Source organism: Epinephelus fuscoguttatus, linkage group LG17, assembly GCF_011397635.1.
Source record: "Epinephelus fuscoguttatus linkage group LG17, E.fuscoguttatus.final_Chr_v1".
In the NCBI taxonomy this organism is placed as follows: domain Eukaryota; kingdom Metazoa; phylum Chordata; class Actinopteri; order Perciformes; family Serranidae; genus Epinephelus; species Epinephelus fuscoguttatus.
This window is the reverse complement of record NC_064768.1, coordinates 41,549,932-41,566,205: the sequence shown is the minus strand read 5'-3', so window position 1 is coordinate 41,566,205 and position 16,274 is coordinate 41,549,932. Positions and strand designations below refer to the sequence as shown.

General features: G+C 40.4%; 1 protein-coding gene and 4 gene segments (V, D, J or C); 1 reads left to right on the top strand and 4 right to left on the bottom strand.

Annotated features, from left to right (window-relative positions):
• LOC125905157 (uncharacterized) overlaps window positions 1-828 on the bottom strand; it is a 5,233-nt gene extending 4,405 nt beyond the window's left edge. The window contains exons 1-2 of the mRNA XM_049603043.1: window positions 749-828; window positions 214-529 (exon numbers count right to left, since the gene is read on the bottom strand). Coding sequence (XP_049459000.1) covers window positions 214-529; window positions 749-803 — 371 coding nt within the window. The 5' untranslated portion in view covers window positions 804-828. The remainder of the gene's footprint in view (window positions 1-213; window positions 530-748) is intronic.
• LOC125904920 (immunoglobulin kappa variable 3-15-like) overlaps window positions 1-16,274 on the bottom strand; it is a 51,886-nt gene that overhangs the window by 19,781 nt on the left and 15,831 nt on the right.
• LOC125904905 (Ig kappa-b4 chain C region-like) lies at window positions 6,641-8,223 on the top strand. The segment is given in 2 exon segments: window positions 6,641-6,824; window positions 7,698-8,223. Coding segments are annotated over 2 exon segments (507 nt in total).
• On the bottom strand, window positions 9,663-10,299 carry LOC125904921 (immunoglobulin kappa variable 3-11-like). The segment is given in 2 exon segments: window positions 9,663-9,985; window positions 10,205-10,299. Coding segments are annotated over 2 exon segments (360 nt in total).
• On the bottom strand, window positions 15,256-16,211 carry LOC125905156 (immunoglobulin kappa variable 4-1-like). The segment is given in 2 exon segments: window positions 15,256-15,659; window positions 15,757-16,211. Coding segments are annotated over 2 exon segments (495 nt in total).

The following is a 16,274-nucleotide window of genomic DNA, read 5'->3' as shown; positions in this document are numbered from 1 at the left end:
AGTTTAGCTTTGATGTGCAGCAGAATGTTAAAACCCTGAATAAGTGTTTTATGTACAGTATATTACTGTAAGATTATAAATGTTGTAAGTGTTTCATTCTTAACTGCATTTTTTGTTCTGAGTAAAACTTGTGTTGTTTTAGTTTCAGTGCAGCTGTTGAGTCAGATCAGTTCCTCTCCAGCTGAGGGAGGTTTTTGTACGACGTTGTATCACTGTGTGAACGGGTAGCTGTAACTCTGCTGACAGTAGTAAACTCCTGAATCTTCAGCCTGAACTCCTCTGATGGTCAGAGTGAAGTCAGTTGCAGATCCACTTCCACTAAAGCGATCTGAAACTCCAGACTGACGGCCTGTAGCTAGATAAATCAGGAGTTTGGGAGCTTCTCCAGGTTTCTGAAGGTACCACTGGAGCCATTTCTTGCCACTTCCTTCAACACCTGAACTGGCTGAACACGTGATGGAGACAGTTTGTCCTGGAGCAACAGACTGAGATCCAGGAGACTGAGTCAGGATGATTTCTCCTGATGAATCTGCAAAGATGACAAAGAGGAGAAGGGTTATTGAGACAGATCCAGCTTGGAGAAAGATGATCAACATCCAAACAGAAGAGTGTCATTTCTTTAACATGGAGAATAGATGGAAGAAGGTAAATGCTGCTTGTTTCAGTGTTTCTCCATCAGAGCAGAACATCATTGTGGTGAACCTGGTTGCATCCTGAAGCAAAGTTTTCAGACAGAAGAGAGTCTCACCCTGAACAAGGAGCCCCAGGGTGGCCAGCAGTAGAATCAGTGACATCATCATCATTGTGCTGCCGGCGTGTCAGTGGCTGTGAAAGGCCTGGACAGCCACTGATCAACACTGGCCTCTTAACGGCTGGGAGCAGAGAGGCAGGACACATATGCAAACACACAGAGTCAGTCAACTGGAGCTGTCCTCAACACATCAGGCTGTTTCCTCCTCACTGCTGGGCCAGCTGACTGTTTACATCATCCTCATGGAGATTAACACAAACTCAGGTGGTTGTATTGTAATTAAGCCTTTAAATTAAACAAATCTTCGTTACAGTTTCTTATCTATATAAATGTCCTCTCAGAATAAAACTTCATTTCATAAGAAATATTTGGCCAAGAAGGCAACATGAAAACAGCATCAGGTCACTAAATAAAACACAACATACATCGGCCAAGACAACTCACATGCTCCACTAAAAATCCAACACAATCAGTTCAGGTGTATTCACAGGTAATTGTAATTATCATATGTTTTCTGTCTCAGTGGGTTTATGGCTCAGACCTGTAGAGTAAAGTTAGTAACAGCAATACTGTGAATGTTGCAGTGAATGTAGAGTTTAAGCTACAGTTTATCAGTGAATTTATGCTACAGCTCTTCAAGAATCAAAAACATTTTCACTTTCTCTGACTTCATTCATTTGGAGGACATCAGTAACAGAAAAAGGCATCAGATCTACAATGACAACATTACACATCCAGGAGGATTTGACGAGAAACTTTCTTATTTATGTGTCGGCAGGCACAAGTTTGTGTTGTTATTAATAATTTATTTCTTTCATCAAATATTGCAATATAAAGCAGTCACAAATTGTACACGTTGTCACCTGCTTACTGCACACACTACTACACACGTTATGCACGTTATACACGATCAAAAACTTATTTCAATCCACGCTTATGCAGATTCCTCTACATCCTAGCTGCACACATGGTTGTCCTTACTGCGCACGTGCGGCAAGTTGCCCTAAAGCCCAATTAACTGTCATAAAGCAACAAAACAGTATACTTCACTGCATTTAGCATCAGAACACAAAAATTGCAAACCTTTAACTTATAAATCTTAAAACATACATAACCTGTCCATATACTGTTGTTAAACTGTTGCATGAACTTAAATATAGGCAGAACATATTGCATATACTGGACAACAGAAACATTTCATCAAATATTACTTTGTGCCTAAGGGGCTCTCACAACGTCCCTACGTCGTCCCGGTAAATGGTCGCGCAACGATTACGTCACATCCAGAGCCCATAACTTTACAGGAACCTTCCTCGTACTCCACTCTCTCAGTGGAGACACAGCGGTTGAGAGAGCCGAACGAGAGGACGTTCCTGTAGTAGTTCCTGCCCCCCAAATAGTACCAGGAACTTCTTCAGTGGAAACGGGCCTATAAGCAAGCCAACCCTCCACGCAGCATGCTGGTTAGATATCAGTTAGAACCAGAGTGACTGGCCCAGAGTGCATACAAAACAACACTTATGCACAAACAGGGTACAACATAAAAGATATTTCACATTGGACAAGCCATACATAGAACAGGACATAGGGACCAAATAACCATCTGATATTAACAAGGTGGCAGCAGCTGACAGAATTTTCAGTGCTGACAAATTTGGTTACTAATTAGCCACTGTTTTAAATGAGATTTAAATATCACATATGTCCCGACATCCCTAATATGTGTTGGGATGTTGTTCCACTCTTGGGAGGCTTTAACAGAAAACGCTGACTGACTAAAGGAGCTTTTCTTTAGTGGAACAACACAGTCCCCTCTTGAAACCCCCCTTGTGATTTGATTTGTATTTGTTCTAATCTTGATCTAAAAGATCGAAGAGGAGGAGGAGCTAAGCCATGTATAATTTTGAACACAAGACATATATTTACATACTTAATCATGTTTTCCCAATTCAGAAGGCCATATTTCTTTAGGATTGTACAGTGGTGGTGGTGTTTTGGCTTTTTATCTAAGATTTTTATCGTCTGTTTATACAATAACTGCAGTGGCTTGAGTGTAGTGTAATTAGCTTGCGACCAGCTTGTTAGACAGTAATTCATGTGAGAAAGGATCATTGAGTGCATGTACAGCTTGGCTGCTTCAGTTGACATAGAATTGCGTATGAACCTGAAATTTACAAGACTTGCTTTGACCCGTTGACATACTTTTTTAACCTGTGCCCTGAAATTAAGATTGGAATCTAAAAAGATGCCAAGGTACTTGAATTCTTTTACCATCTGCAGTCGCTCTCCAGATATACAAGTATCCGGATCTACACAAGTGTCATTATTATTTGTAGAGTACATGCCTACTGTTTTTGAAACATTTAATTGGAGACAGCACTGACTAAGCCATGTTGTAATTTCCACCATTATCTTTGTGAGCTTGGTCGCAACTTCTGCTTTCGTGGTGCCATGTACATATACCACTGTATCATTGGCATACATCTGTACATGAGCATCAGAACACATAGATGGCAGGTCATTTATATATATACAAAACAAAAGAGGATCCAGTATGGATCCCTGTGGGACACCAGTGGACAGACATAAGGCATTTGATTGATGATTATTAATTCGTACTGTTTGCGAGCGGTTTAAAAGATAGGATTCCACCCATTTCAGGGAGTTAGCTGAGAAATTGATGACAGATAACTTGGAGAGGAGAACTCTGTGGTTAACGGTGTCAAAGGCTTTCTTGAGATCCAGAAATACAGCACCAACAAATGGACTGGGGATCCCCAGCTTTGAAAATTGATGTAACAATTGCAGATTTCCAGACATTTGGAAATTCTCCCTGAGATATTGACAGATTAATGATTTCAGTGATGGGCTTAGCTAATGATAAATGAGACATTTTCAGCATATTTGTGTCCATTCCAAACACATCTTTCGCTTTTGATGGTTTGAGAGATCTGATTATGCTTATGACCTTTGATTCATTGGCACGTCTAATGCTGAAGGCTTGTTCTGTCATGTTTGTTAAACAGACAGCAGTATTAATATGCCTAGCAGGAAAGCTTTGTGTAATGGTTGCTACAAAATCAACAAAATATTGATTAAGAGCACCTGCTATTTCGACTGGGTCCTTTGTCAGATTACCATCCAGGTTAAGTTCAATCGATTTGTCTGTATTGTGGTGTTGCCCAGTAAGATTTTTTAATTGATTCCATATTATTTTAGAGTTACCCCTAGCCTCAGCAATTACAGAAATTTGCCTTAGCCTTTCTCAGTTCCTGTATTACTTTATTCCTGAAGCTATTAAAGTTGGTGGTGGGAAAGTGTTGTCCTGAATGCAATTTTCAAAGCAGTATCCCGTTCTTTCATCATTTCTAGGATATCTGCATTCATCCACGGAAGCCTGTTCTTTTTATTTCTACATTTAAACTTTCGAGTGAAGTCAGTGATTATGCTCTGTAATTTGTTCCATAGTATTTGACTATCCTCGTTTGCATTTTTACCTAATAGCAGGCCGCTCCAATTAAAATGTTCTATGGTGTTCTTGAAGGGCCCCTCTTCACTTTTTGGAATTCTATAGATCTCCTGTCCTTTTTTGTGGTATTAAACCTCTTCTTAGTTAATTTTCTGGCCACCACAATTAAATTGTGGTCAGATAACCCAGTTATCGTATTAAAATGGGGCGGCAGTAGTTCAGTCCATAGAGACTTGGGTTGGGAACCGGAGGGTCGCCTATTCCAGTCCCCGTCCGGACCAAATTATGGAGCGTGGACTGATGGCTGGAGAGGTGCCAGTTCACCCCCTGGGCACTGCCGAGGTGCCCTTGAGCAAGGCACCGAACCCCCCAACCGCTCGGGACGCCTCACCAAGGGCAGCCCCCTCTGACATCTCTCCACTTTGTGCATGTATAGGTCCTGTTTGTGCATGTGTGTGTCTTTCGGACCTGTGTGTAATTGACAAGCAAGAGTGAAAACATTGAATTTCCCCTCAGGGGGATTAATAAAGTAAATAAACTTGAACTTAAACTTAACTTAAAAGACTTTGAGATTCGGTCGGGTCTATTACTGAACACCAGATCAATCTGAGTTTTTGTGGACTTACAAAGAACCTCCTCCCCTGGACCTTTTAAATGTTCAGTAAAGTTCACACTAATTTCAGGAAGTATCACCTTTTAACAAAACTCCCTGTTTGACAAATTCATGGAATCACTGGTTAATGTCCTGAGAGACTTTATTAATGTCAGTGTTGTACTGAGCTCAGCCTAGTCTGGGGTTACAAAAGGTCATAGTAAATACCTGCTGCTACAGAATGTATGTGTACTTACATTAACTAATTAATCTTTAAGATTCATAAAGATTTAAAAACATTTCTGAGAGATCTCAGGTGGTTTCTGCTGATAATGACTAAGATATTCATCATTATGCAGATGATACTGTACTCTTCTTTACAGCTGCTTCTTAACAAATACTGCGTGATATTTAAGAGTCATCTGAACTTCTTTAAGGTCATTTCAAATTAAGCAGAATTGTAAGGCTGCTTCTGTTTTTGACTCACACTATCAGATTGTAATCTCACATTTTAAGAGGATGGAAAAATTTTCTTTCAAATAATGTTTTAAATTTGACAAGTTTCAATAGTTTTATATGTGCCTCTCTTTGTAGGTTGAACATTTTACTCGCAGACAGTCATGTAAATGTGGACAGCTTTTGTTTAGAGTTAACAGTTTGTCTTTTACCAACAGATAAGAGCTAACAGTCTGCAGGCGTCACATCTGTCCGAACCTGGAAATATGGTTTCAGAACGATTATAACACAGATTTTTTTTAATTAATCAAAACTTGTCTTTGTGTAAAACTAAAGAAAAGTATTGTTGTGTGTGTGTGTGTGTGTGTGTGTGTGTGTCCTCAGTGAAGTGTATCAGTCTCTGCAGTAGCTTCCAGCTGCAGCAGTCACTTCAGTTTCTGTTCAGTCTGACTGAGGGAGTTTTTGTACAATGCTTTTTCACTGTGTGAACACTTGCTGACTGTTGATGAAATGAAAACTCTGACAGTAGTAAACTGCTGCATCTTCAGCCTGAACTCCACTGATGGTCAGAGTGAAGTCAGAGTTTGATCCACTGCCTGAAAAACGACCTGGAATCCCTGACATCCTCTCATTGGTGTTGCTAATCATCAGTTTAGGAGTTTCTCCATGTTTCTGTTGATACCAGTTTAAACAGTAAGCACTTCTACAACCCCAAACCTGCTGACTGGTCCTACAGCTGATGGTGACGGAGCCTCCCAGAGCAGAGCTCACTGCTCCAGGCTGAGTCACTGTGACCTGACCTCTGGACTCTGAGGATACAGAGACAAAAACATAAAGCAGCGTCATGATTTTGTGGTCTTCATTTCAGAGGGACGGATGTTGATAGAGGAGAGGAGTTTGATTCTCTGGACTTTACCTGTGAAGCAGCAGCAGAGGAGAGTCCAGATGAGGACGGAGGTCAAAGTCATGTTTTTGATGAAGAGGAGGATTTCTGTGGCTTCTGTTGTCATGAAGGACAGCTGTCAGTCATCCAGTGTTCAACTCTCAGGACTATAAACTCTCCCAGAGCACTGGAGCATGGTGCTGCTGATGCAAAGTGGCTCTCTATGGAAATGCTCTGACTGACTCCAACAGGGACTTGGATTACTCTGATGATGCTGTTTATCAATGGATCAATACATTTATCAGAGGATTGATCAGGAATGTGTCACTCATCATTTACATGTGGATTTGCTTTGATGACTGCAGAAAGATTTTCTTTCACAACGTCTTCTGTCTGGTTTCATTTAATGTGAGAGTGATCAATTTTACTTTCAGACAAATTTAACAATAAAGATGTAAAAATGTGATTAATTCTGAAACACTGTGACACTGTTTGATAACTATAATGTTAAATAGTAAATTCTTTTCAAAAGAGGAAGTGTTGGTGTTGAGTTTGTTGTCTTCAAAGTCAGAGAGCCGTGTCTCTGTACAGTCAGAGGTTTTTGTACGACGGCTCAATCAGTTTGTATCACTGTGGTACACGTTCGGTGGAGGAACCAGACTGGATGTTGGAAGTAAGTTTCTGCACAAATATTAAATCACTTAAGGTTTTAATTTCAGTGTCTGAATATTTGTAGTAGATATAAGTTTCCATTGGACTGATCTAAATCACTCTCATTGTTCATTTCTCCTCTTTAACCTTGAAGTTGAACTCAAAGCACTTTTACTGAACTTCTCTTTAAACATTCAGTTGAATTTGTGAAATGTGAACAACTTAAACTGTAGGAAAGATTAAAGAACAACACTCGCACTTTATACATGTTTTAAATTCAGCCTTTAAAACTGTTTTGAAGTTGAGTTGAAATGATTTCAAACCCTGAGAATGAAGCAGAAATGCTGCCAAATCTCTGATCTTGTAAAATGGCTCAAATTGTCTTTTAACCTCAGTTTGAAATAATGTTGACTCTTCTCTGATGCTATTTGTATTTTTCAATCTGTCTGATGAACAATTTCAATTTGGTGGTGAGTTATTTTTGGCTGATAATGTCCTTTAACAGTGGATCTGATTGACTTTTGTCCTGTTGAGAGTTTGGACTGTAAATATGTTTGTATAAATGTACCAGGACTTTGAACTAAAGAATATATGAGTGAAAATATATTCAGTGTTGATACTGAAGCTGTGATTCTTTTATTTCCAGTGTAGTTTGATATCTCTCAGGTCATATGAGGACTCTTTCTGTGCTGATATGCATGACAGGTTTCTGAAAGGGAAGTGAAACAATGTGTGAGTGAGTGAGTGAGTGAGTGACTGGTGGAGCAGAAAAAGCATCTGACAGAAACTCCTTCAAGGAGAAAATCCGCTCTCACACAGTAAAGGTGTCCAAGTGTCTGGTGTTTCTTTCACAGCTGTGTGGCCCCTGTCCTCTAAGCTGATTGGTGTCTCCTAGGTGATGTCCGTCCCACCCTGACGGTGCTGCCCCCCTCCAGAGAGGAGCTGCAGCAGGGCAAGGCCACGCTCATGTGCCTGGCCAACAAGGGCTTCCCCTCAGACTGGAGTCTGGCCTGGAAGGTGGACGGCAGCAGCAGCAGCAGCAGCAGCAGCAGCTGGGAGGAGAGCAGGAGCCCCGGGGTGCTGGAGAAGGACGGCCACTACAGCTGGAGCAGCACCCTGAGGCTCCCTGCAGACCAGTGGGGGAAGGTGGGCTCTGTGACCTGTGAGGCCACCCAGGGCTCCCAGACTCCGCTCTCAGAGACACTGAGGAGAGACCAGTGTTCCCAGTCCTGACCTGACTCACTGGGACTCTGCTACTGGTTTTACTCTGCTACTGCTCTCACTCTGCACTCTGGAACTATCTCTGTCTTTCATTTCACATCTTTCAATAGCAATATTTACCAGCTTGTTGCAATGTTTCAATATTATTTCACTGTTTCCACATAATAAAGACGTGTTCATCAAATCACTTGTTTTCATCTTTATTATGATCAAAGTGTCTGAATGATTTTCTCTTCATAGTAACAGTAACTTTATTAAATCCAGAGGAAAAATAAGCTGATAAAGATCCTGTAAGTTCTCTGTGATGAATTCAGAAAGAAAGTTTCAGAATATATGATATAGATCTATTTTTACTGAACATTTTAAGAGTTCATAAACTCAGACAAAACTCCTCATTATTGTTTGATTAGTACAAACAGTAATGGTAGTAGTATAAGTCCATCATCTGTTGTCACAATGGATATGAATGCCTTCATGACTGTAAAACTTATTCTGCTATAGTCATTACAGATTCGTCTGTAATAATAAACCTTTAGGGGCGGCACGGTGGTATGGTGGTTAGCACTGTCGCCTCACAGTGGGAGCCCTTCTGTGCGGAGTTTGCATGTTCTCCCCGTGTCAGTGTGGGTTCTCTCCGGGCACTCCAGCTTCCTCCCACAGTCCAAAGACATGCAGATTGGGGACTAGGTTAATTGGTGACTCTAAATAAGTCCAGTGTGGTAAAGAACATGAATGGTTGTTTGTCTGTAAGTTAATTGGCTGTCAGGGCTGTACCCTGTGCCCGATGTCAGCTGACAGCCCCGCGAGAAGATGAATGAATAAACCTTTGGAACAAAACCCATGGTAGGAACATTTCAATGACAAATCATCCAATCAGCTCTCATTACTGAAGTGTCTTTATAGTAAGGACTGTAATATTGTAATTACTTCAGGTGTCTCCAAAGAACATGCATTATTATTTGAATTAATCTGTAAAAGTCAGAAAAGTGTTTGTTAAATCTGAAATAAATAGCAGTATATCGTCTTCATAGAGAGAAATAAAATGAGTTTGATCTACAAATTTAAACTGGGAAATATTTACATCCTGTTTCTGCTGAAAAACCACAAAGAGAAATAAAGAGATGACAAAAGGACAGAATTCAAATGTGACTGATTTACATACTCCATAAATTGTTTTTGGATTTAATTATAAAATACATGTTTTTACTGGAATACAAAACACAGAAAATGGCTGAATTATCTTATAGCCATAACTAGTAATTAAACAACATGAAACAACTTATTAAGATTAAATATTGTAATTTATTTAAATAATAAATTTGTTCACGATCCAGTGGAAATTGTAAGATTTAAAATAAATACTATTTACAGTTTTAGTGTTCATGTGCTATCATACTCTATGGATTAAACTTATTAAAGGATTGAAATCATTATTCAACAGAGTTTAGCTTTGATGTGCAGCAGAATGTTAAAACCCTGATTAAATAAAATATACATAGTGTTTTATGTACATTATATTAAGATTACAAATGTTCTAATTGGATTTTTCTAAACTTTTTGTTCTGAGTAAAACTTGTGTTGTTTTAGTTTCAGTGCAGCTGTTGAGTCAGATCAGTTCCTCTCCAGCTGAGGGAGGTTTTTGTACGACGTTGTATCACTGTGTGAACGGTGTGCTGTAACCCTGCTGACAGTAGTAAACTCCTGAATCTTCAGCCTGAACTCCTCTGATGGTCAGAGTGAAGTCAGTCCTAGATCCACTTCCACTTAAACGATCTGAAACTCCAGACTGACGATTTGTAGCTTGATAAATCATGAGTTTAGGAGTTTCTCCAGGTTTCTGAAGGTACCAGTGGAGGTAGTCACTTACACTAGAACTGGTTTTACACCTGATGGAGACAGTTTGTCCTGGAGCAACAGACTGAGATCCAGGAGACTGAGTCAGGATGATTTCTCCTGATGAATCTGAAAACATGACAAAGAGGAGAAGGGTTATTGAGACAGATCCAGCTTGGAGAAAGATGATCAACATCCAGACAGAAGAGTCTCATTTCTTTAACATGGAGAATAGATGGAAGAAGGTAAATGCTGCTTGTTTCAGTGTTTCTCCATCAGAGCAGAACATCATTGTGGTGAACCTGGTTGCATCCTGAAGCAAAGTTTTCAGACAGAAGAGAGTCTCACCCTGAACAAGGAGCCCCAGGGTGGCCAGCAGTAGAATCAGTGACATCATCATTGTGCTGCCAGCGTGTCAGTGGCTGTGAAAGGCCTGGACAGCCACTGATCAACACTGGCCTCTTAACGGCTGGGAGCGGAGAGGCAGGACACATATGCAAACACACAGAGTCAGTCAACTGGAGCTGTCCTCAACATATCAGGCTGTTTCCTCCTCACTGCTGAGACAGCTGACTGTTTACATCATCCTCATGGAGATTAACACAAACTCAGGTGGTTGTAGAATAATTGTCAAGTAATATTTTAGGTAAATTATTGCTGGTTAAAACACATTCAGATGGCTTCAGAAGTAGTTAGTAATCATATTAATTAATATGATTTAATTTACATTAAATCCAAAATAGGTCTTCACCCTTTAAAAGTGGAAAATGATGTCACTGTTTTAACTTTGTCTCATAAAATACACTATCAATGTGGAACTCTGATTAATAATTAAATTAATCACGACAACCAAAGTTACCAAAGTTAGTCAAAGGAAACTTGTAGAGCCCTCCATTGTTGTCCTTATGGATTTAGCTGCTCACTGTTTACTTGCTTTAATGCTCCTTTGTTATGTGGTAAGTTAGCTGGCAGGCTTTTTTTGCTGCTAAATGTGTTTCCCAGGAATCTTCAGGCAGGCCCTCACTTCTCTTCTGCTGTGAACAAAGAGCAATATATATATATATATATATTTTAATTTTATTTAACAGGGACCATGTGTTATAAACATTAATCTCGAATCACAAGAAGCAATGCATAACACCAGATTTAGCTGACAGCTAGTTTCCATCTGCGGTCCCCACATAAAATAACAAAAAACAAAACAACAAAAAAAAACAACAACAAGTCATATCCCACCAACTAAAGTGATCATGGCATATAAACCTCCATTTATACACATATAAATACCCACACACACAAACACACATGCACATATATACATATATACGCATACATGCATACATGCATACATTCACACACACACACACACGCACACACACGCACACACACACAATTGACAAAGCAGCATAAATTGGGAGGATACCCCCCCACTAAATGATTCATACCCTCCTCCCATGACCCACTAAAGTGCTGTATCTATCCCGCCAACCACCCCACTCGTCCCAAACACCCCTCCCCCCACTAGCCCCACACAGTTATAAACTCGGATCACAAATGAGAATGTTATGATGCATCCAGAGCAGTGCTGGCACATTTGCTTACTCAGAATGTATTTTTTTTTTAAGTTTCTTGAAAAGTCCTTAATGCTAACACAGATTTTCAGGTCTGTGGGGAGCTTGTTCCATTCTCCTATTGCCTTATAGGAGAAGGATGATTGGGCAAAAGCCGTTTTACATTTAGGGATACTGCACTGTCCCCTTGAGCTTGAGCTTGTGGCTCTGTTTGACTGCTCCGAAGTGAGCTGAATGAATTTTTTAAGTGGGGGAGGTCCAGTACCATCGACAAATTTAAAAACCAGCCGTAGATCGGAATACATCACGAAGTTCTCAAAGTTCATCATGTTATGTTTAGCGAGTATGTTACAGTGATGATACATTCGCGTTTTCTTTTCAAATGTTTTCAGCGCTTGCTTTTAGAGTGATACAAGTGGCATAAGAGTTGTACGATTTGTTTGGGACCAGCAAGTTATACAATATGAGAAGTAGGACAAAATCATAGCATGCAGAAAGGTCTTAGCTGCCTCGTCTGTGAGAGAGTTTCTTATATATCTAAAAGTAACTAGGTTATATTTCAAGGTGTGGCTCATCCTTTTTATGTGTTTTTTAAAACTGAGAGTTGGATCTAATGTTAAGCCCAGATACTTGAACTCATCAACAGTTTTCATTTTCTCTCCAAACACAGTTACATCTAGAGGAACCTGCCCTGCCCTACCTTTTTGTTTGTTCATAAAAAACATGGTAGCTATTTTCCCTACGTTAAGGGTGAGACATGAGTCCTGGAGCCACTTTGCCACTTTCTCCATGACAAGAGATAATTTATCTGCCACTTGTGCAGCATCCTTCCCATGTGTGTAAATGACTGTGTCATCTGCATACATCCCGATGTTCACATCATCACATACTGATGGAAGATCATTAATATATAAACTAAAGAGTAATGGGCCTAAGACTAAACCCTGTGGAATTCCCATGGTACACGCTCTTGATGGTGACATTACATTATTTACCCGCACACACTGAGTACGACCTGACAGATATGACTTGAACCAGTTATGGACAGTTTATATTTGGACAGCTTTGACAGAAGTATAGAATGATTAACTGTGTCAAAAGCCTTTTGCAAGTCCAAAAACACTGCTCCTACAACTCCTCCTTTGTCTAGATTGAATTTAATGTTATCAATGAAGTAGCAGCACGCTGTTTCTGTTGAATGATTAGCTCTGAAGCCGTACTGCATAGGATGCAGCAGTGCCTCAGAGTCCAGATGTGCAACCAGCTGTTCAGCAACAATTTTTTCAACTGTTTTAGAAATGACAGGTAGTATACTGATTGGTCTGTAATTATTTATGTCATGTTTATCTCCAGATTTGAATATTGGAGTTACAATGGCATGTTTGAGGGCACTAGGAAAGGTGCACTCCAAAACTGACTGATTTATAATCCGTGCTCTGGAGCTGGTCAGGGAGGAGAGAATTTTAATTACCTTTGCCTCAGTGGTGGGTTTAAGATTCAGTGTTGCTTCATCAGAGACTGTAATTTGGTGAATATGAGTTTGTTTGAAATTTTGACCCAGCTGTAGTACCGAGCTGATAAAATGGTCATTAAAACTGTTTGCTATTAGAAAGCTGTCATCTTGAAGTGTACCATTTAATTTAAGTTGTGTGACTTCTCTTTTTGAGTCATGTCGCCCCGAGAGTTTATCGACGTTTTTCCATAGTGTTTTACTTTTACCCTTTGCCTCCTTAATCATTTCAAGAATAAAATTTGCTTTGGTTTTCCTAAGTTGCTGTATGACCTTATTCCTAAGCCCTTTATAGATCAAACGATCTGTATTTAGACCTGTTTTTAGGGATTTTTTCAGGGCGGCGTCCCTTTTCTTCATCAATTGCCATATTGAATCATTAAACCATGGTAAACTCTGTTTTGCCCTGTGTTTATGTGCGACTGTTTTTGTATACTGTGTTATAATTTTTTTAATCACTGACAGCATAGTATCACAGGTCTGTTCACAATTTATACCTGCGGTTGTATCATTCCAGTTTGTTTGCCTTATTTCTTTTTCAAAATTCTCTCTATCTTTCTTCGGTATAAGTGATATGTACCTTTCCCCTTCCCTGCTGTTCTTGTTTCTTAATCTCATTTTAGATAATTTTCTAATCACCAAAGTGAGATTGTGGTCTGATATACCAGTGATCAAATTGTAGGTTTTTGTTATACGGTCCGGTATATTAGTAAAAATCAAGTCCAAGAGAGTTTGAGAGGATTTTGTAATTCTTGTAGGGTTTGTAATGGTTTGTGAATAGTGGAATTTAGTAGTGAGATTTTTCAATTTAGTACGCTACGATTTATGTAGCCAATTTAGATTGAAATCACCCATCAGTAGTGTTTCTTTGTCACCACAGAGTTTGAGAACATTAGATATGTGTTCAAAGAACACATCTCTTTCATTTGGTGGCCTGTATAATACAACAATATTAAATGACATTTCAGGAGAGAGGGTAACAGTGACGCCAACACATTCCAGGGGGTTATTACTGCGGTCAATCTGTGTGCAATGTAAGTTGTTTTTTACATGCAGTAGAACACCGCCACCTTTGCCATGTAAGCGGTCTCTTCGGAACACATTAAAACCTGTAATATTAAAGATGCCAGAGGGTGTTGTTGGAGTCGGCCAAGTCTCTGATAGTCCTAGAAAATCGAGATTTGAGTCAGTCAATAGTTTTTCAAGTTGTTCTGATTTGGAAAGGATACTTCTGACGTTAATATGTCCACCAAAAATACCTTTGGGTTTAATTTTAGTGTCCCAGATCATTTTGGCATGATTTACAGTTTGCAACAATTTGAACTGTCATTGTTTATGTAGTGCTGCGTCCACAGTTAAAGGTGTTTTACAGTGGATATAATTTTTGACCTTTGCATTACCGTATCTGGATGTATGTCCTGCAACTGGACCTGGTACGCAGTGTACCGAGCCATTAATGCTTGGTTTAACTGAACGGGTCAGGCAGTCGCCTGTGAGCCCAGGCGGGAGTGCCAGGTCTGGATCTGCTGCTAGGCACTGGGCCGTCGGCGCAGCCCCACAGATGTCCGCCGGTGTCGGACTGCCGCCGGTGATGTTCTCCGGTGAGGGGAACGGGTCCGGGTCTGCTGCTGCTGGGTTACAGGTCGTCGATGTTATCCCTCCGAGGTCTACCATACCATGCACCATATGGTGTTCATCTAGTCAATAAACATGGTTGATTGTTCTGTTCATTATCAGGTTTTGAAAGTAAACACAAAATATTTCAGCAGCTGAAAAGCAAAAAGACCAAAGTTCTCATAGTTGGAGCAACTTAGACTCTCAGACACTCAATGCAGAGGACAGTGCTGGTGATCTTGGTGTGCTGTTTGAGTCCAAACCTAATGTGACTTCTTCCACACTATGTTCAGTGACATGTACTGTTTGACTTGTGACACTGAATGCATTGTGTTTATGACAGTGTCAGTATTTCTGTCTCAAGAAGGATTTGTTGCATTACAACTAAGAAGCTTCAAATGGGATTTAATGTGATGTGCGGACACTGATGTTTCACATGTTGTGACGTTGGTTTGTGTCTCTACATCAGTGGAGCTGACTCTGCTGTTGTTGTGAGTTTAATGGTCTGATTGGGCTTCTTCACTGAAACTGAACCTTCATCTGAGGAAACTTTCAGCTGCTTGAGGTGGACTGATTGAACGTCAGCTGGAAAACTGTTGGACACACAATGAACACAAGAAATAATCTGTGTGTGTGTGTGTGTGTGTGTGTGTGTGTCCTCAGTGAAGTGTATCAGTCTCTGCAGTAGCTTCCAGCTGCAGCAGTCACTTCAGTTTCTGTTCAGTCTGACTGAGGGAGGTTTTTGTACGACGCTTTGTGAACACACTGCGTGTGAACACATGCTGACTGTTGATATAGTGATAACTCTGACAGTAGTAAACTGCTGCATCTTCAGCCTGAACTCCACTGATGGTCAGAGTGAAGTCAACTCCATTTCCTGCTCCACTTCCACTGAATCTGGAGGCGATTCCAGAAAATCTGGTTGATGTTCTGTAGATCAGAAGTTTAGGAGCTTCTCCAGTTTTCTGTTGGTACCAGGCCAGGTAATACTGTGATCTAGAGTAGAGAGCAACTTTTGGATTGGCCTTACAGTCAATAGAAACAGTCTGACCCAGCTGCACTGATTTGGCTGCTGGTTGAGTCAAGACAACATTTTGTCCAACAGACCCTGAGGAGAAAGAAGAAACACTGGACATGAGATGGTGAGGTGAAACTCAGCTACACTCCAAATGATTTTCACATGACAGAGAAATGATGTTCCTCACCCTGAGTGAAGCAGAGGAGAGTCCAGATGAGGACGGAGGTCAAAGTCATGTTTTTGATGAAGAGGAGGATTTCTGTGGCTTCTGTTGTCATGAAGGACAGCTGTCAGTCATCCAGTGTTCAACTCTCAGGACTATAAACTCTCCCAGAGCACTGGAGCATGGTGCTGCTGATGCAAAGTGGCTCTCTATGGAAATGCTCTGACTGGTTATTAACTAATGATGTGTCAGTGCTAAGACTTTGGATTTAAATCTTTTACTAACATCATGTCTACAAATGTCTATGAGCTATTTGTCTCCGTTTATAACAGAATCATTCAACCCCCGGACTCCCTACCCCCCACATGTACTCCTCAGACACCTGTGAGTCCCTCCTCTGGTTTTTCAATGACAAAATCAATAAAATTCACCAGCACTCGGGCTCCACTTCCTCACCACTCCCCTCCTCTGAACTCCTCCCTCCTTATCAACCATTCTCCACCTTCGAACTCTCTCATCCCTCAGTTATCTCTGACCTCATC